This window comes from Trachurus japonicus, chromosome 4, assembly GCF_045865225.1.
Source record: "Trachurus japonicus isolate A0001 chromosome 4, Traja_1.0".
NCBI lineage: Eukaryota > Metazoa > Chordata > Actinopteri > Carangiformes > Carangidae > Trachurus > Trachurus japonicus.
Genome location: NC_140910.1, coordinates 26,696,078 through 26,713,933, shown reverse-complemented (window position 1 = coordinate 26,713,933; position 17,856 = coordinate 26,696,078). Strand labels below are relative to the sequence as shown.

The window sequence follows — 17,856 nt, the reverse complement described above, 5'->3', positions numbered from 1 at the left end:
CATTTTGGCAAAAAAAGAGAAGCCATAATCCCAATAGTCATAGCAGTAGGTTCGTTACCTTTAATTGTCGGTGCAAGCTATTTTTAGAACAGCGGAGCAGAGCTGTGAGCTGCTCAGAGCTACGCTACGGAGGCTCGTGGGATTTCTTAGTTTCCCTCATCAAACTCATCAAATACACAATCCAACAACTCCAAAACGCTCTGGTGGACAAGTTGTGACCTGCACATTCACCACGCTATGAGATAATAACAGAACGTTATGAGAGACAGAGATGACAGAGTTGTTTTAGAGGTAAATGCAGAGACTGCTTGCCGAAAAACTGCCCCCGACAGGAACGTGCATCAGCAGTTTAGCATGAATTTGCCTCTAAAACAACTCTGTCTGGTAACGTTCTGTTATTATCTCATAGCGTGGTGAATGTGCAGGTCACAACTTGTCCACCAGAGCGTTTTGGAGTTGTTGGATTGTGTATTTGATGAGTTTGATAAGGGAAACCAAGAAATCCCATGAGCCTCTGTAGCGTAGCTCTGAGCAGCTCATGGCTCTGCTCCACCGTTCTAAAAATAGCTTGCACCGACAATTTAAAGTAACGAACCTACTCCTAAAACTATAGGGATTATGGCAATGGGCCAATTTGCCAAAATGTTAAACTATCCCTTTAAGTCCACTTTTGGTCACACAACTGAACTCACGCAGGTCTGGAGCTGAGCAGGTCCATGGAGGAGGCCAGTGAAGCCTGAAGCCTCCTGGAGGAGTACGTGCTGCTGCTGGGGACTCCCAGAGAGGAGGGGGAGGGGCCCCCGGGGTGGCCGGGGCCTCCGTCCAGGGTGTGGTGTGCATGGAGCGATCTGGGCAAACTCGCAAAACGCCCCTCTGCCATCATCCTCAACTCTGGAGAGAAACACACACACACAGAGACATAAATAGTTGGACAGAGACGCCTCACAGGGTTAAAAGTTCCTCCAGGTGTTAAAACCTAACAGGGGGAACACAGTTATGTAACCACCGGTAACACTAGACAGAGGGGTCAGGTGTAATACTCAGTAACAGTTTTCTGCAAAAAGAAATACGATCTGTGACGCAGGATTCACTGAAATGAAATATTATGATACGTGATATGAACATAAGGAGAGTCGGTACAACAGGTGCTCTCAGCACCACCACCGATACACACTCACACACTAGTTGCCTTGAAGAAAAATAAAACTTAAAAAAAATCTCATTACATAATCTTAGAGCAGTATTTGGAGTGAGGTAATGTGACAGGCTGATGTAGGCAGAAGAACAATTTATTGATGTACTGTGTTCATAACAATGACTGAAATAAAGACGGGAGTAAAGTGAAGTGGGATATGTGAATGAATGAATGAAGCGAGACAATAAATCAGTGAGAGCCAATCAAGCTTCAAACTCAGAATGATGCACTTACATTACATTAAAGACACTTAAACTTTATGAGGCAGCTTCGTTACTCGTAAAGAGAAAATCCATTTTGTCAGGCTGCAAGTTCAACCAATCAGCATCTGACTGGCAGCTACAGGTGTGTCCTGAGTGTGATGGCAGCAAGTAGCAACTGTTTCCTAAAGAGGTTACAGTAGCATCGATGCTTTACCATCAATTATATAAAATCAGAAGAGTGCGTCTTTGATTGCTTTGAAATTTCCCAATGGAAAAGATGTTTTCACTCTTCGGTTTAACAACTGGCTCCACTAATAATCTAAAAGAAGCTGATTGGTTCATGTTATCACCTGTTGAGTATTTTCTTCAATGGATAGTTCAACATTTTGGCAAATTGGCCCATTGCTAAAACTACAACTAGTATTATGGCAATGGGCCAATTTGCCAAAATGTTGAACTATCCCTTTAAGTGCTGACCTTTTTCCAAACAGCTGGATGATGCCTCACCAGATGGTTCTGTGTAACAACCCATCTGGCCCGTCAGGTTAAAGGACACCTGAACCTGACTGGACCACTGGACAGCCTCAAAGCTGTTTTTACATGACGCTGCCGGGCTCACAGCCAATAATGATCTGACGAGAGATTATGGATTTGAGCTCCTGATTAGCTGATACAAGTAAAGACATGAGGTCTGGCTGTCAATCTCAGGTCCAGGTGGTATCTTTATCAACAAACTCTGACTCTTATGACCTTTTCCACATTCCACTTTTTTTTTTTTTCTACTCAAGTCTTTAGGAGGAAAACTATTTTGTTGCTCACAGGGTGGATCTTGTCTTGTGACGGACGAACAAGCATGTATAAATACACAGAGATGAACAGGACAGATAGGCTGGCATAGATGGAAACACTTTGATAACTTCCCCCCTGGTGCACGATGACTGGACGCTGCGTCACTGACCACACAGCGGTTACTCACACTCTCTCTACAAACTAAAATACCAGGAGCCTGCAGACATGTTGTTCAACTGGATGGTGGTGGATTCCTTATTTCTAATCTCATCAAACACCACCACTCTGACCTGAGCAGGTATGCAGGTGTTTGTTAGTGTGTCTCTCCACCTGAACAACTTGATAATGATCTCAGAAAGTTGGCTACAGAGTAAACTGTGGGGTTTGACACACGGGCATCAACACGACTGTTTTCAAAGCTGCACATTTTCACTTAGATTTTTGTTTTCACTTGTTTGTTTGCAGAGACAATGTCATCAACCAGCTAGAGTTATACTTTCTATTTCTTGGCGTGATGAAGTGAGAAGTAGAGTGTCTCCAACTATTGTGAACTACATACTGTAACTATAGTAGACTAGGTACAGTACGTATTCTTGTGCAAATACAAAATGAGATTTAATTTCAGTTCTGAAAAATGTTACACTGTAACGTGAACAAAAATTAAACTACATCCATCAGATCTCAGCTAAACTACTACAGCTGCACCTGACATCACTTAAATGTACAGACTAGAGGAGCATATCCATTAAACGTACATGTATTATCAATAAACAGTTTGCATCTATGATCCTGTCTTCAGAAAGGCTGAGAGTATAAACTAAGAATTTCAAAAAACGATGAAAATATTCAACTTAATTTTCATCTATACATTATGGCTCTTGCAGGAAAGAAGAACTAAACTAGTTATAATGAAAAATACAAACAAGAAAGATGTGTAATTGTTAAATATTCTGTTGTTGGTCAAAAAGAGTGCCAAAGCAGCCAAAAGCTGTAACTGTTTGTTAATACAGTGTCTCTCTGTGTGGCTGAACTGCACAGTAACAGAAACAAACACGCAGCAGCTTTTAGATTTGCAGTTTTGCCTCCTGCCTTCATTGTTTGTGCTCAACTAAGCCTGTCGCAGAGATAGTAACTCCACAGGACTGATATCTACTGTCTCATCTACCTGCTGGCAAGAAGTACCAGTGCTTGAGTTCACATTTAACACTATGGAGAAATGGAAGCAGACAAATCATGTTAAATAGTCAGGATATGCTTCAATGTTAGGGATTGATGTCATTTAAAAAAAGAAAACCTAATGATTCGATTGTTTTACTAAAATGCCCTCATAACCGTCACCCATCTGTTCACAGCTGGTTTTGTTCAGCTGCAAAATTACACAATACAAAAATTGACAGTTGTGTTTTTCTTTCTCTGTCAAATGATCAAATTAACATCAGCTGCAGATGTTCGTCATCGCAACTGGCAAAAGCAACAGACACTGCCAAGTTAAAACTGGAGGCCTGTTACCTCAGTGTTCTCTACTTTTCTTTTATCTTTAATAATAATAATTTTAAAAAAGGATCAAAGGAGAAAAGAGATTTGATAAGAGATTTATGAGCATTAGAGCTCAGCGCGAACACAGAAAACCTGGAATTGAATCTGAAATGGAGCTAAAGACAGATCCAGCAGGAGGCCGCCGAGGCACCAGCTTGTGACGATGAATATCAATAAAAATGCAAATACAGGTTTAGAGAAAGGAACAGCTGGCCGGTCGAGGACTTCAGTGTGACGAGTAAAGTTTATACACACACACACGCACACACACAAAGACACACAAACACACACATTCTCCCACAAACACACTGTAAAAGTCCTGCTAAGGCATGCCGGGTCAGAGTGGGGGGATTCCTCTGAGGGGCAGAACAACGACATGAGAAGGACCTATTATAAGACCCTTAGGGATGGTCAGCTGTGTATTTGTGTGTGTGTGTGTGTGTGTGTGTGTGTGTGTGTATTTGTGTGGCCCTGACCATCTGCCAGACACACACTCCTTCCTGCAGAGGAGAAAGGACTGACTGACTCTCCCTGAGTGAGACAACAAAAACATTTGATGCACTTACGCACATGAATACTTTGTCAATTAATCTTATAAATAAATTATTCATGCTGAAAAGCTGCAGGAAGTTATTTCCTCGTGGAGTCAAGGTGTGAAAAATCTCACTCGCTCGTTTCGTCTCTTTCTCCTCCATCCACTGCCACACCATCTTTTTCTCTTTGCTGTCTCATTTCAATCGCTCTCTCCTTTTGACCTGATCTCTCTCTCATCCATCTTTCCATTCTCTCTCTTTCAGTCTCCGCACAGACTCTGTCCCCTCCCTCTGTCAGTCTGTCCATCACGATGTCAGCTCTTCTTTTACTTCCTCTCGTCATCATCTTCTTTCTGTCCTTTGTCCTTCCACCTCTTTTTTTTGTTTTTCCTATTTCTTTTCCCCTGCCTCCCTCATCCTCTCCTCCCTACAGCTGTTCAGCGCCCGGTCACTTTGCCCTGCATAACACACACACACGCGCGCATGCAAACACACACTCAGGGAAAGAGGGAGTGCTGCCATTTCCCACACCAAGTCTACGGGGACATGATTGTTCATGTTAGTCCTTTTCGGAAAGAAAAGCTGCTTTTAAATGTTCACCCACTTTAAGTTCAGGTTAACCTGGTGTGAAGCCTGACTATTGTTGGTGTTAAAGGGATAGTTCAACATTTCCATTGCCATAATCCCTATAGTCATAGCAGTAGGTTCGTTACCTTTAATTGTCGGTGCAAGCTATTTTTAGAACGGCGGAGCAGAGCCGCGAGTTGCTCAGAGCTACGCTACGGAGGCTCATGGGATTTCTTGGTTCCCCTCATCAAACTCATCAAATACACAATCCAACAACTCCAAAACGCTATGGTGGACAAGTTGTCTATGAGATAATAACAGAACGTTACCAGACAGAGTTGTTAGTTGTAGGTAACAAACCTACTGCTATGACTATAGCGATTATGGCAACGGGTCAATTTGCCAAAATGTTGAACTATCCCTTTAACACATCTTCCCTTACATGGTGATTTTAAGCGGTGGAGCTGTTGACTACTGTTGAACTATGTTTGAGATGAACCGACACTGAGGGAGTTACAGAGTAGAAGAAGTTATTTTGGGATCCGGGATCACGGAGGCAACGGGGGGCTACCTGTCATTTTCTGCTTAGATAATAAGTTTGATGATTTACAGCCGGAACGCTTGGACGTGCATGAAACTCATTAGTACAAATAATAAACACTTGTGAGTCAATATCTAGTTCTTTTATAGAAAGTTAAAGTCACAAGTGTGACAAAAGAGCTGATGGTGCTTTCCAGAACAGATTTCACACAATTAATTGATTATTCGAACAAAAATTGATTATTAAATTAATTGTCAACTTTTTTTTTTTTAAGAAAAAAAGTCAAAATGTTCTGATTTCAGTTTCTTAAATGTGAATATTTCTGGTTTCCTTGTTCCTTTATGACAATAAACTGAGTATCTCTTTGGTTTGTGGAGAAAACAAGACATTTGAGGACGTCATCTTGTGGTTTGGGAAACACTGATTGACATTTTTCAGCATTTTTTTTACATTTTATTGAACAAACAACTAATCGATTAATCGTTTAAATAATCGACAGACTAATCGATAAAGAAAATAATCGTTACTTGCAGCCCTACTTCATTTATATAAGAGTTTGGTTTTATCAGCACCAGTTCTCCTTGATTCACTTTGACACAGTTTTTCCCAAGATGCCTGACCTGTGGGTTTTTCTTAGCATCCCGGAAAACTTGTCCTCCGTCTCTTCACGTGATCCCAGACTGACAGTGATGTTAAGATCATTGCCATTTCTGTTTCAGTCACAGTTTTTTTTTTTTTCACAGCAGCTCTGGCACAAGGCGGAGGATGTCTTTAATCCTGTTTCCACAGCTCTGAGTGGAGATGATGCGGCCAGAGGTTTGGAGCTAAATTTCATTGAGGATATCATTAAAGTAAAACGGGATTTCACAATAAGACGAACGAACACTCCCAGGAACCAGCGGCTTCTCCTTGTTTGAAACATTTTAACAAACAACTCGTAGTATTTTCCTCGACCTTGGGATAAAAGACAAACTATTCCACATTGAGCTCTGGTTTGTCACCAACACTACTGTAGCGAAGGCCTTGGGCTGGGAACATCAGCGCACACACACACGCAAACACAAACACACACACACAAGACCTTGGGTGGGAAGCAAGTGCAGATTAACAGGAAGAGGAAACGGCAGTATAAACATTTAGACGGCAGGCAGCTCATTATAAAGGATTACTAGCAATAAAACAAATATAGAGAGCTTCTCTTCCTCTTTCTCACCGAGTATCTCCTCAGCTTGTTCTCCGGCTCCGACGCTGAGGGTCGAAGGAAACAACATTCCTATTAAATCAAATCTAATTCAGTCGAACTTAATTTAATGTTTTGGTGGCGAGCGCTTGCTCTCTCTCTTTTTCTCTTTCTCTTTCTCTCAACAGTGAGGAGTCAGGGAGCTTTGTTGTTAATCCACTGAAGGAGAAGGTTTTAAAAACACCAGGAATCTTTAAGGAGCTTCAATTAGTCCCATTCAATTCACCACCGCCGAGGCCAAATGTGGGCCCTTCAGCGTGCACACACAGGCTTGACTGAGTGAGGCTTATAAATCAACCTTTATGTGATAAAATGATTTATACAGAGTTTAAACTGAAAAGTCTACAACATGTTGCACCACTGCTCTGTCATCACACACACACACACATACACACAATAGAGAGGACGAACACAAACATCAACATGCTTAGGAATGAGGGGTTTCCTCTAGCAGGCCTAAAGTGTCTTCCTGCTATGGCATGCACACATATACACACAAATACACACACACACACACACACACAACACACACACACACACACACACACACACACACACACACACACTAGTGCATTAGCAAACCCACCCCTGGCCAGAAGTGAACAATGGGAACAACTGTCACATGACCGCTGTTTAGAGCCAGCCTTTGTTAGAGCCAAGAGAGAGAGGTGTCCTACTGCGCTCTTCAGTGCGTGGGGCCACCAGTGTGTGTGTGTATATGTGTGTGTGTGTGTGTGAAGTATGTGTGTAACATATTAATGAGGCTGTTATTAAATCCCAGAGTAGGGGCTGCCGTTTAATACATCTGAATGTGTGTTTGTGTGTGTGTGTCTCTCAGTGCTCATTTTGTTATGTCTAAAATAAAATGTAGTGATGGGCAATGTGTTGTCTGAGTACAGTCACCAGTCACAACACAGAAACAGCCGGCTGAGTCAGTACACACAGCCTCTACTTGAAATAACACAACAACACTACAGTACAATACCACACAACTGCAGCTTTCATGGTGATGTTCATGTACAAATCTGCAGCAAAATGCAAAATATTGGAGTGTGTAACTTAACAACAACAACAGTATCTGCACTTGTGGTGTCGTCACGTGTCATTTCTTGTCCGTGACACATTGAAGTGACAACAAGGTGGCGATCATCAATACTTTTGTTGTAACTTGCAAAGTCTAACTGAGATCCAGCCTCACAAAACCAAATCCACATCTAGCATTTGTTTCTTGCTCAAAAATTCAACAACAACATTGATATCGCTCTTATGTGTTGAATATAAAGGTACAATACTCAGTTATTAGCACAGCATCAGGACTAGATACACAGGAAATCATCTGCCCTGGCTCTGGTAAGTTAAAGCAAACTCACGTTTTCCACATGCAATGTTTTACAACTTGTACAACCACTTGTGTTTTCCTTTAGTTTTTACTGTTTTGTGTGGATTAAACCAATAAAAGTACTCTGTTTTGTTGTTTTTTCTTTAACCTATGGACAGTAACAACAGTGTTGCTACTTTTCCCATGTGTCTTGTCTTTGTGCAAACCAAAGCTAACTCTATTATCTAGGCTCATATCCATTTTTTATACAGACAACGGAATGGTATTGATGGTCAGATTTCTACAAATAAACAAAAAAGTATACTCCTCCAAAAAGATGAACTATTCCTTTAACAAAAAGACTTTGACAGATTTCACCCATCAGCAACAAAAGTAAACATACTAATGGCACAGATTCAAATTGCTTCATTACTCACTTTGATTATGTTGCATCTGATCTAAACAGTGACACAGAAGTCAAACTTGCTGCAGAGATTTATCGACTATTTAACTCACTAAACTGAAACTCATGTGTCACCAAAACATGTTCAGGCTTTCAAATGTGAGGATTTGCAACGTGAAACTTAGTCACTTTTGACAATAAAAACTTTGGGCTCCGGGAAATTGTGAACCAGTTGATCTAGTAATTGGCTGATTAGTCAATACTGAAAAATAATCCTTAGTTGCATCTGTGATTGAGTGTGCACGGAGATCCTAAAACTAAAATCTTGATCCGGGAATGAAGAGTGAAAAGTAAAAGATTCACTCTGCACTGTAACAACTATTTAAGTATCACAAAGAGATGATAATAGTAGTACTGTACAGTAGTATAGTACTAGTATGGTACTGGGACACCAGTTGGACAGTATTGTACTTAGATCGTGTCAGATCATGTACTTTTTTTTTTTTTTTTACTTTGAGTTATGCAGCTAGTCTTTGTAAAGAGCAGCAGGTCACATAGTGCTGACGGCTGGCTGGAATACCAACCACCTCATCCCACTGGGGCAAGTAACACAACACCACACACACACTCTCACACACACACACACACACTAGAAGTGCACAAATCTGCGTTGTGTGAATCTGACACAAACATAACTTCAGCTTTTAATTAAAGTTTAAACTCATCGGCTCAGCTCCACTCCACTGTGGTTGTTCAGACATGACACTGACTAATGTCTGAAACAACCTGCTGCATGTGTGTGTGTGTGTGTATGTGTTTATCTGCACAACACACTGACACACACACAATATGTCCGTCTCTGTCATCATCTTGTGGGTGGCTTGCTGTTTAAAGATGTGTTCCTGTAAGTGAAGGTCAGAGTTTCAACCTGTCAAAGTGATCGTCAGCTACAAAGTGGAGCAGTGTTCGACCAGAGACGTTCACTGATTCAATGTATTTGATAAAAAATGTGTTACTGTAACATTATTATCAATATTGAATAGTTTTAGAGCCGAGTCAAACCATATCAGTCATCACTGTCCTGCTCCGACTACTTATCTACTTGTCAACAGTTTCCCTGATGAGCAGGAAGTGGATCTACTGAATCATTTATGGTATCAGTTCAGAAAAAAACAAACGTATTTAAAACATCAAAGGCAAAATATATAAACCACTGTAGTGAGTAAACCCCATTTAAAAAAAACACACACACACACACACACAGAATAAATACCGTTGGTCTTATCTGTCATAATTCATGTAATTATTTCCTTCTGGGGTTTCCACAGTTACCGTAGCACCACCAATCCCAGCGACCACAGTTACACCCAGCGCCTTGGGATGTCAACTTACTGCTCAAAAAAAAAAAAAAAAAAGTCCCTTAGTGAGTGAATGTGGCTCACTGCGAGAGCTGTAAACAATTCAACCAGAAGGGGATGAAGGAGAGGAGGACAGACAGCAGAGTGAGGAGGAGGAGGTGGAGAAAGGATGGGAGTAGTATAAAAGGAAATAAACAGCAGCCAGAGTGAGAGTGAAACCCCCTTTCTAAATTTAACTTGTAGTTTAGATGATGAAAAAGTCTGAAAACACTCAGAGATGATGAAAATACGGACAACTGTCTGCACTGCTGCATACACATTCCTACACACATGCATCTCCTCTCCTGTATAAATCTGCACACATCCTCAGCAACACTTCCAGTCCTACCTGTCAGAATGACGTCCTCCCTCTTCCTCTCTTGTTCTTCTTGTCTCCTTTTTTTTCTTTTATCTTTCAGTGTTTTATGCTTCTGTTAAAGTTATTCCTGTTCATAGTTCATCTGACTGACTGAGTGACTGACTGGATTACCGGCTGTTCGGCTACAAACTCATGCTCCTTCAGTTCAGACAGGCAACAACAAGTAGCGCTGCACAATCACTCCTAGGCCCTCCCCTTTCTCTCTCTCTCTCTCTCTCTCTCTCTCTGGGGAGTGATTTGCGAGCCGAGCGCCCCGGCCCCTCCTCCTGCTCCACCGTGTTTGGGAGGAGTTTTCTTTCTTTCTTTTTTAGCTGAGTTGTCTCTTGACCCCCCCTCTCCACCTCCACCTCCTCCTGCAAAACTCCCCTCTGCCTTCCTCCTCCTCCTCCTCCTCCTCCTCTGTGTTCCCTGAGTGCACAGCCTCATATTTCATGCTCCAAGTCTTTTTTGTTTGGGACCTCTCACACACTCACACTCACACACACACCGACACCACCAACTGGTCGGGTACTTAGAGAAGATTTAGATGTGTGACCTAATGTTGCTATTTGCAGAGAGGGAATGAGAAAAAAAAGTGTGATCTGGGCATCGTTGTGGCTTGTTTGAGCAACCTGAGGTGCGCTCGTGAAGTTTAACTACTCGACTCTGTGTTTGGCTCAAACATAAATCTCAGCTCGGTCCAAACTGGAGCTTTTAAAAATGGAGGGAAAGTTGGGAGAAATGATTAAATTTCATCTAAGACAAGTAAAGGACATTACATCAGGTAATGAGGTCATCTTGAATGTGTGTGTGTGTGTGTGTGTGTGTGTGTGTGTATGTGTTGGCCCTCAGGACGACACTCTCTCCTGTCTTTACCCCCCCTCCTGTTCCTCTGTATTGTCTAGAGTTGATAACACCCAGACACGTGCATGTGTGTGCGTGTTTCTGTGTGTGTGTGTTTCCTTTCAGACAACACAATGAGCCCATCCTGCTGCCGTGAAAGCTGAGATGATCAGATGGCCCGCATTGGATGAACACACGCACGCGCACACACACACACACACACACACACACACACACACACACATGCACGAACACACACACACTCACACACACAGATGCTGCCACACAGATGCAAGACTTTTGATCTTGAGCTATTCACACTATATTTGTGAAGGTGCAGCATGAGGGCCAAACATGTCCTCATGGTGGTTAAGAGGAGGTTTTAGTTTTCTTTAATCACCTTATTTATGATCCAGAGCTTTTAGAGCTTTTAGTGGCGCAGGTTGTTGCACATGAACATTATCAAAAAGAAAGAAGAAAAAAAAAAACCCCTCCAACATCTGCTAAATGTTAAACATCACAACTTTCTGCTTAAGCTCTGTTTCGCAATACACTGAATAAGAAGTGCAGCGGTTTCAGGTGCCTCTACTTTTGATTTCACTTTAACTTTACAAAGAAATGGGTTTGATTATAATGGTTGAATGGTTTATGGTCTGTGTAATGGTTTAGCCGGTCAGTTATAGTCATAAATCACAAATAAAAAGTTATCACAAGCTACAATATGATCAACAAACCTTTGAATTATGATGTTTAAAGTAATAATTTGTGATTGTTGCTCAGCAGTTACGAAACAGGATAAGATGTAGTAAAAAACAATATTTTTTGCCACATTCATTCTGTTTTTTTTAGAAATATATTTATCCCCTTTTTTTCTTCTTACTTTTTTTTTTTTTACCTTTTTATTTCAAGCAAATGATGCACTCTTCAAAATCATTCCTCAGATGCTCAGTAGCTCCTCATTTGTACCGGCCTGGGGGTTGCACAATAGAAACAGCTTTGCGTGAGGTGAAGTAAAGAAAAAGTACTTTTCCTTATAACCACACGGAGAAAAGAAGAGGATCACTCACTAAAATATCACTAGACCCATCGTGACAATAAACATATGGTCAATTACATCCATGTAATACACAGACCGTGCAGCATTATGTGATGTAATTCAGCCTTAGTGTCAAAGTCAAGTTGAGCTGAAGTCGCTCTGAGGTTTGGAAGAAAATCAAAAAGTATATTCACTGGAAACTGACTTTCAGTTTTTTTTTTTCTGAGTAAATCTCTGGGCAGTATTTCACACAGGCATGTGTGAAATTCTTTGTGTGTGAAGGTGGTACTTCCAGGAAGCTGTACAGTGAGTCAGAGCAGTGATCTATAATCATCTCCTGAATCACCTGAGCTCTTCCAAAAAAACAGGGTTGGACTGGGAGGGGGTGGGGGTGAAACGTCGATCATCTTTGACTAATGTGTGTCTTTCTGTCAAGAAACTTTCATGACAGCGAGCACAGAGGCATTTCCTCATGAGATGACACATGATGTGTGTTTTTCTATACAGTGTACACCTGTTTTTAAAGGGATAGTTCAACATTTTGGCAAATTGGCCCATTTCCATAATCCCTATAGTTTTAGGAGTAGGTTCGTTACCTTTAATTGTTGGTGCAAGCTGTTTTTAGAACGGCGGAGCAGAGCCACAAGCTGCACATTCACCACGCTATGAGATAATAACAGAATGTTACGAGACAGAGTTGTTTTTAAGGTAAATTCACACCGCTGATGCGCGCTCCCGTCGGGGGCAGTTTTTCGGCAAGCAGTCTCTGAATTTACCTCTAAAACAACTCTGTCTCATAACGTTCCGTTATCTCATAGCGTGGTGAATGTGCAGGTCACAACTTGTCCACCAGAGCGCTTTGGAGTTGTTGGATTGTGTATTTGATGAGTTTGATGATGGAAACCAAGAAATCCCATTAGCCTCCGTAGCGTAGCTCTGAGCAGCTCGCGGCTCTGCTCCGCCGTTCTAAAAATAGCTTGCACCAACAAATAAAGGTAACAAACCTATTCCTAAAACAATAGGGATTATGGCAATGGGCCAATTTGCCAAAATGTTGGACTATGGTAAACACTTAATCGCCCAGGTGTTTAATTGAACCGGTGTTTATTATGCCAAATGAGCTCGGACCCCGGCGGCTATTAGAGAACAGGCGCGTATTTGCACGCGGGCGACTATTTGGTCATCTACGGTATCCCTTTAAGCACATTGTCAATTCAAGCACAAAAAACCTTTAAAGAATAAAAAACAATCACATGATTTTCAATCATTTGAAGTTTGAGTTTCTCTGAAAAACATTCTGGTGAACTAGTGCCACCAACTGTTTATTATAATGCGCTCAGTGTCTAATACTGCATTACAGTAGGGGTGTATTAACATTTTAACATTTTTGTTTAAATTATAATATATTATAACCATTAGGAGTATAAGTGTTAACACTGGATGGAGCATCTTGATACATCAGAAATGTCTTGATGCAAACTGATGGCATTTCCTCCCCTGGGAATTCACCAGAGTATTTTTAGAGCGTGGTCTTATGGTGTATACAGAATTAATCTTACTGCACAGGAAGTGTACAACAAGATCAAGGCGAAGAAGTTAGTTAGACCAAAATATTTTTAATTTACTACATTTTTTTCAAATGCTTGTGCAGCATGCCGTACCATCACAGCCATTTCCTGTACTTCCTGTTCATGTGAGTCTTCGTGGGGCCGAGCCCTGCTTCGCCACATTGGCGCTCAGGCAGCGTCGCACGTTGGCATGACGCCTCGCTGAGTCACTCGTTTCCAAACGCTGACCACCAATCCACCTCGGGGCAGCAGTGTTTCCGAAACCATTAAACAGATGGGTTTGGCCTCTCCACCCCACTGGAGCTGCAACCTGCACATAATTGGATTTAACTATCAATTGTTATTAAGAACAATTTGAGAGTTTTTCTCCTTTTGGTTTCACTCTGTGTAGTTTTCTGGTATTTCTGAGGCTCCTCATTAACAGGATATAATCTGTTCATGGAACATTTTTCCTAATTTCACCCTCTCCTCCTTTCTCTGTTCTCTCTCCCCCTCATTCCTTCCACTCATCATCTCCCACTCCCTCCTTCCACCCCTGTTCACCTCCACTCCCTTTATCCCTTTTAGATCTACACACACACACACACACACACACTGCTGGTGCCTCCATGCGTGTGTTTCTGATCAGAAAAGTGTGAAGTGTAAACAGCTCAATGTTTAGGCCACTCCTCATTCCTCTGGATTGCAAGATCCTCAGAGTCTTGCAATAAATAAAGAAAAAAAAGGGCAATGTTGGTCAACTCATCTGCATTTTCCAGGTAGATTGAAATCTACAGATTCTTATTAGTCATTTTAATCAACTTATCAATGCGGCAGAATTGAACTAGGTCACCACTTTATAGCTTGTATGTCATAGCTATATTTCAGTAAAAGTTGCAACATGCAGCAGCGTGGAGTGATTTCTAAGACGTGTTATTAGATACTGTCCTCATCAGAAAAAAGACATCAACGTTGGTTTGGTTACTATGATGACTTTGAGTTTAATTAACTTCAAACCTGAGAAAACATTAGTTGAGGCAAAGGAAAGGAAAGGAACCAATTTTGGGAGGTAACAAATTTGCGGCTGGACAATCCAGACCAAACCAGACGAGCTTGAATGAACTGTGTTTTCATTATTGTTTAAGAGTATAAAATACTACGTGACAGAATATCACCAAAGTCTTGACAAGAAACTCTGCAGCCATCTTGGCGAAGCCTCCAGGAGTCAAAATCACACCAACAAGACCAGACATCCATCTGGATGAATGAGAGTCTGAGCTGCAGTTACTGCGTGTTAGAATCACCAGATGGACGATCACTGAAAATGTTTGGTGACTTTACCTCATTGTAAGATTTACCCCAGAAAGAGTTGCTGCTGCTACTGATGTGGTAGCAAATGTGGATCCAAATAAACAATAAAACAGTATTTTTCCACAGGTCACAGTTCTACTACAACAACAGAAACAGAAACAACTTGATCTGTTTCCTGTGTTGACAAAATTAAAAACCAGCGAAGGACAGATAGAACTTACAGAGAAAAACAAAAGTCCAAATCTACTCTGATAAACCTTCCCTTGCAGTGTTTATGTTTTTTTTGGGATGTTCCTATCTTGGATCAGTGTAATTCCTGGGGTTGGATCGTCCTTGTTTTGTCGCACATGTGATAACAGCAGAATGTCGACGGCAGAGTTGGTGGAAGATGTTTACAGTGTTAACTCTGGGTCGTGTTGACGAGTCCGTCACCTTCACGTTAGAGATTATCCTGGTTCAGCCTGTTCTCCTTGGAAGGATGTGATGCAAATTATCTAATAAAGGTCACAGACAAGTAAACCTCTGCACACTACTCACTGAACGATATTGACGAACTGTCAAGTGTACATGATTGATCCCTGGTATGTGATTGTATTAGTGTCTTATTTTTCATTTTGGATTGGCAGATTTTGTCCTTAGCTTTTTATCACATATATAAACCTAAAATATACAAATATACTGATACGCCTTAGAGAGAGCAGCAAGAACAACAGACCAGAATAAAAAATAAATAAATAAATAAAAAATTTGAAGACAAAGGAAGACTCAAATGTGGAGTCTGAACTGGTTTAAAGTGTGTTGAGGCAGGTAGACGAGCTCACGACTCTCTGGCCTCCGTCTGCAGTGATAAACATCTGTGACGGGCCGGTGACGGCTGGAGAGAGTCGACAGCTATGAATGATGGTAATTGTGAAAGAGCGACGACTTCTATCTTTGGTCCACAAACCAACAAACTCCCAACTGACCACTGTTAAGTATTTTGCCACCATGGCAACACCAACGTCCACCAGAGACACAAACAAGTAAACAAACCGCCTGCATGACCACCTGCTCTGAGTCTCTCTCTCTCTCTCTCTCTCTCTCTCTCTCTCTCTCACATACACACACACACACACACACACACACACACACACACACACACAAACAATGTAAAACTCGTGTGAATCCATGTTTAGCATGGCACAGCATAGCAGTGTGTTGTCTGTGTGTGTGTTCTGGTATTCACATTATTAACTTCCTCAGCTCATGAAATTCAGGAAGGCACAAAAACAGCTGGTGCAGCTCAGAGAGTCGACCTGAGGACTGTAAGAATGACCGGATGCAAAAATTGGATCATAAGAGTCAGACAGTGTCTATTAAAAGTCTTTAACTATATATATATTTTCTATGTGAAAGATCCTCATATGCTTCTCCTCCTTTTATTTTGACATTTTACTGTCTGTTGTTCTAAGAAAGTGTTTAATAATCTGCATTCGAAGAGGAAAAAATGTGCAAAGTCTATTTCCATGTGCACAGTATGTCTTTTATTTCTAAACTAAACTTCTTCACTCTATAGTTATAATAGTTCATCTTAACATGAGTCACGTGTTGATTTCAGGAAGTTCACAGAGGGAGGAGTCTGTTTTTTTTGTTTTGTTTTGTTTTTTAGGGAGTTCAGTGAAGGTGACTGGAGACTGGAGCTGTCCTAAATCCATGCCTTTTATAATAATAAATAATAAATAAATAAAAACAGCACTTTTTAACAAAGTTGCAAAGTGCTGTACAGATAAAATATTTTAAGATAGAAAAAAAAGGAGTATAAAAGCCTGACAAAATAACTGCTGGCTGGGGGGTTGGAAATGTCTTTTTGTGAAAGTGAGTTAAAAGAGATCTAAAATGTGTTAAAGAGCCAGATAATTTATAAACCCTGAACTCTTTGGTGAGCAGAAAAGCACAGACAATAATAAACTCTTTCCTTTTTTTTGTTTTTAACGCAGCCAGATGCTTTAATCAAATAAAACCATGCGTGCTACACGTGTGTGTGTCGGTGTTCATCAACAAATGTACAGCACATGATCTAAATTAGAGGCTGCAAGTGGAAAACACATACTGGTCCTGAATCTGATCTAATGAGCCCAGCAGCTGTAAATGACACGGCTGGTAAAAATCGCACATTACAATACTTAACATGAGACTATAATTTCATCCATGTGCTTCAGACTTGGCCCGAGTGAAAAAAATGTAATTTCTCCATTTCATTTTTACATCAATAGCATTAAACCTTTTTCCAATTTAATATTACAAAAAAAAGGTAAAAGTTGATCTCTTTAACACAAATATCCAGAGAAAAGCATCAGCTCCATGTGTGCGACACCTTCAACTAAACAGACCGTCAGACTAACATGCCTCAAATATGTGAAATATGAGCACACACACATGTGGGTTTAACTGATGCCTCCTATTTCACCCTCTAATTGTTCTAATTGGAGCATCTCTGCTGCATTTCAATCTCTGCCAACAAGGAAAGTACCTGGCGCGCTCTCTCACACACACACACAGATTCCCATTCTAGACACGTAATCATACGCTGCAGCCAACAAACAGTAATATGATAAAATGAATATGTGCCTGGACGCAGTGTGTGAGTGTGCATGTTTTGTTTTGCTTTTTTATGCTGAAGGTGCTCTCACAGGAATGCTCTTATGTGGGTCAGATGTTGAGCTGGCGTTTTTTGGAGGATGCTGCGTGTGTGTTTGTGTGTGAAGGATACCATTAGCTGAACAAATCTGGCCTTTGTGGTAATGATAGGGGTGGCAGGCTGCCAGGCAGACAGATAATACCACAGTAGTTGGTGACTGAGTGATTTCAACTAGAGGCTGTTTCACCTCAGCAACGGCTCCTAAAAAACCTTCAGGTCGGACTCGGGGCCCCGGCAGCGCTCGCACTGTGATCTCAGGAATGTGCAAATGTTATGTTTTTTTCACTTCTGCTGTGTATCACTGTGTATGTTTGGCACTTGGTGCTTCCTTGTTGCTCACATGTCACCGGTCAGCCGAGCCG

At 41.2% G+C, this 17,856-nt stretch overlaps 1 protein-coding gene across 2 annotated transcripts in view; it reads right to left on the bottom strand.

Moving 5' to 3' along the window:
• bcar3 (BCAR3 adaptor protein, NSP family member) overlaps positions 1–17,856 on the bottom strand; it is a 76,849-nt gene that overhangs the window by 42,074 nt on the left and 16,919 nt on the right. The window contains exons 1-2 of one of the 2 annotated variants that reach the window (XM_085775018.1): positions 10,072–10,298; positions 693–891 (exon numbers count right to left, since the gene is read on the bottom strand). In XM_085775018.1, the coding sequence (XP_085631144.1) occupies positions 693–883 (191 nt within the window). In that variant the 5' untranslated portion in view covers positions 884–891; positions 10,072–10,298. Of the gene's footprint in view, positions 1–692; positions 892–10,071; positions 10,299–17,856 lie in introns of those variants that run through there. The other variant, XM_085775017.1, reaches the window with a different exon arrangement.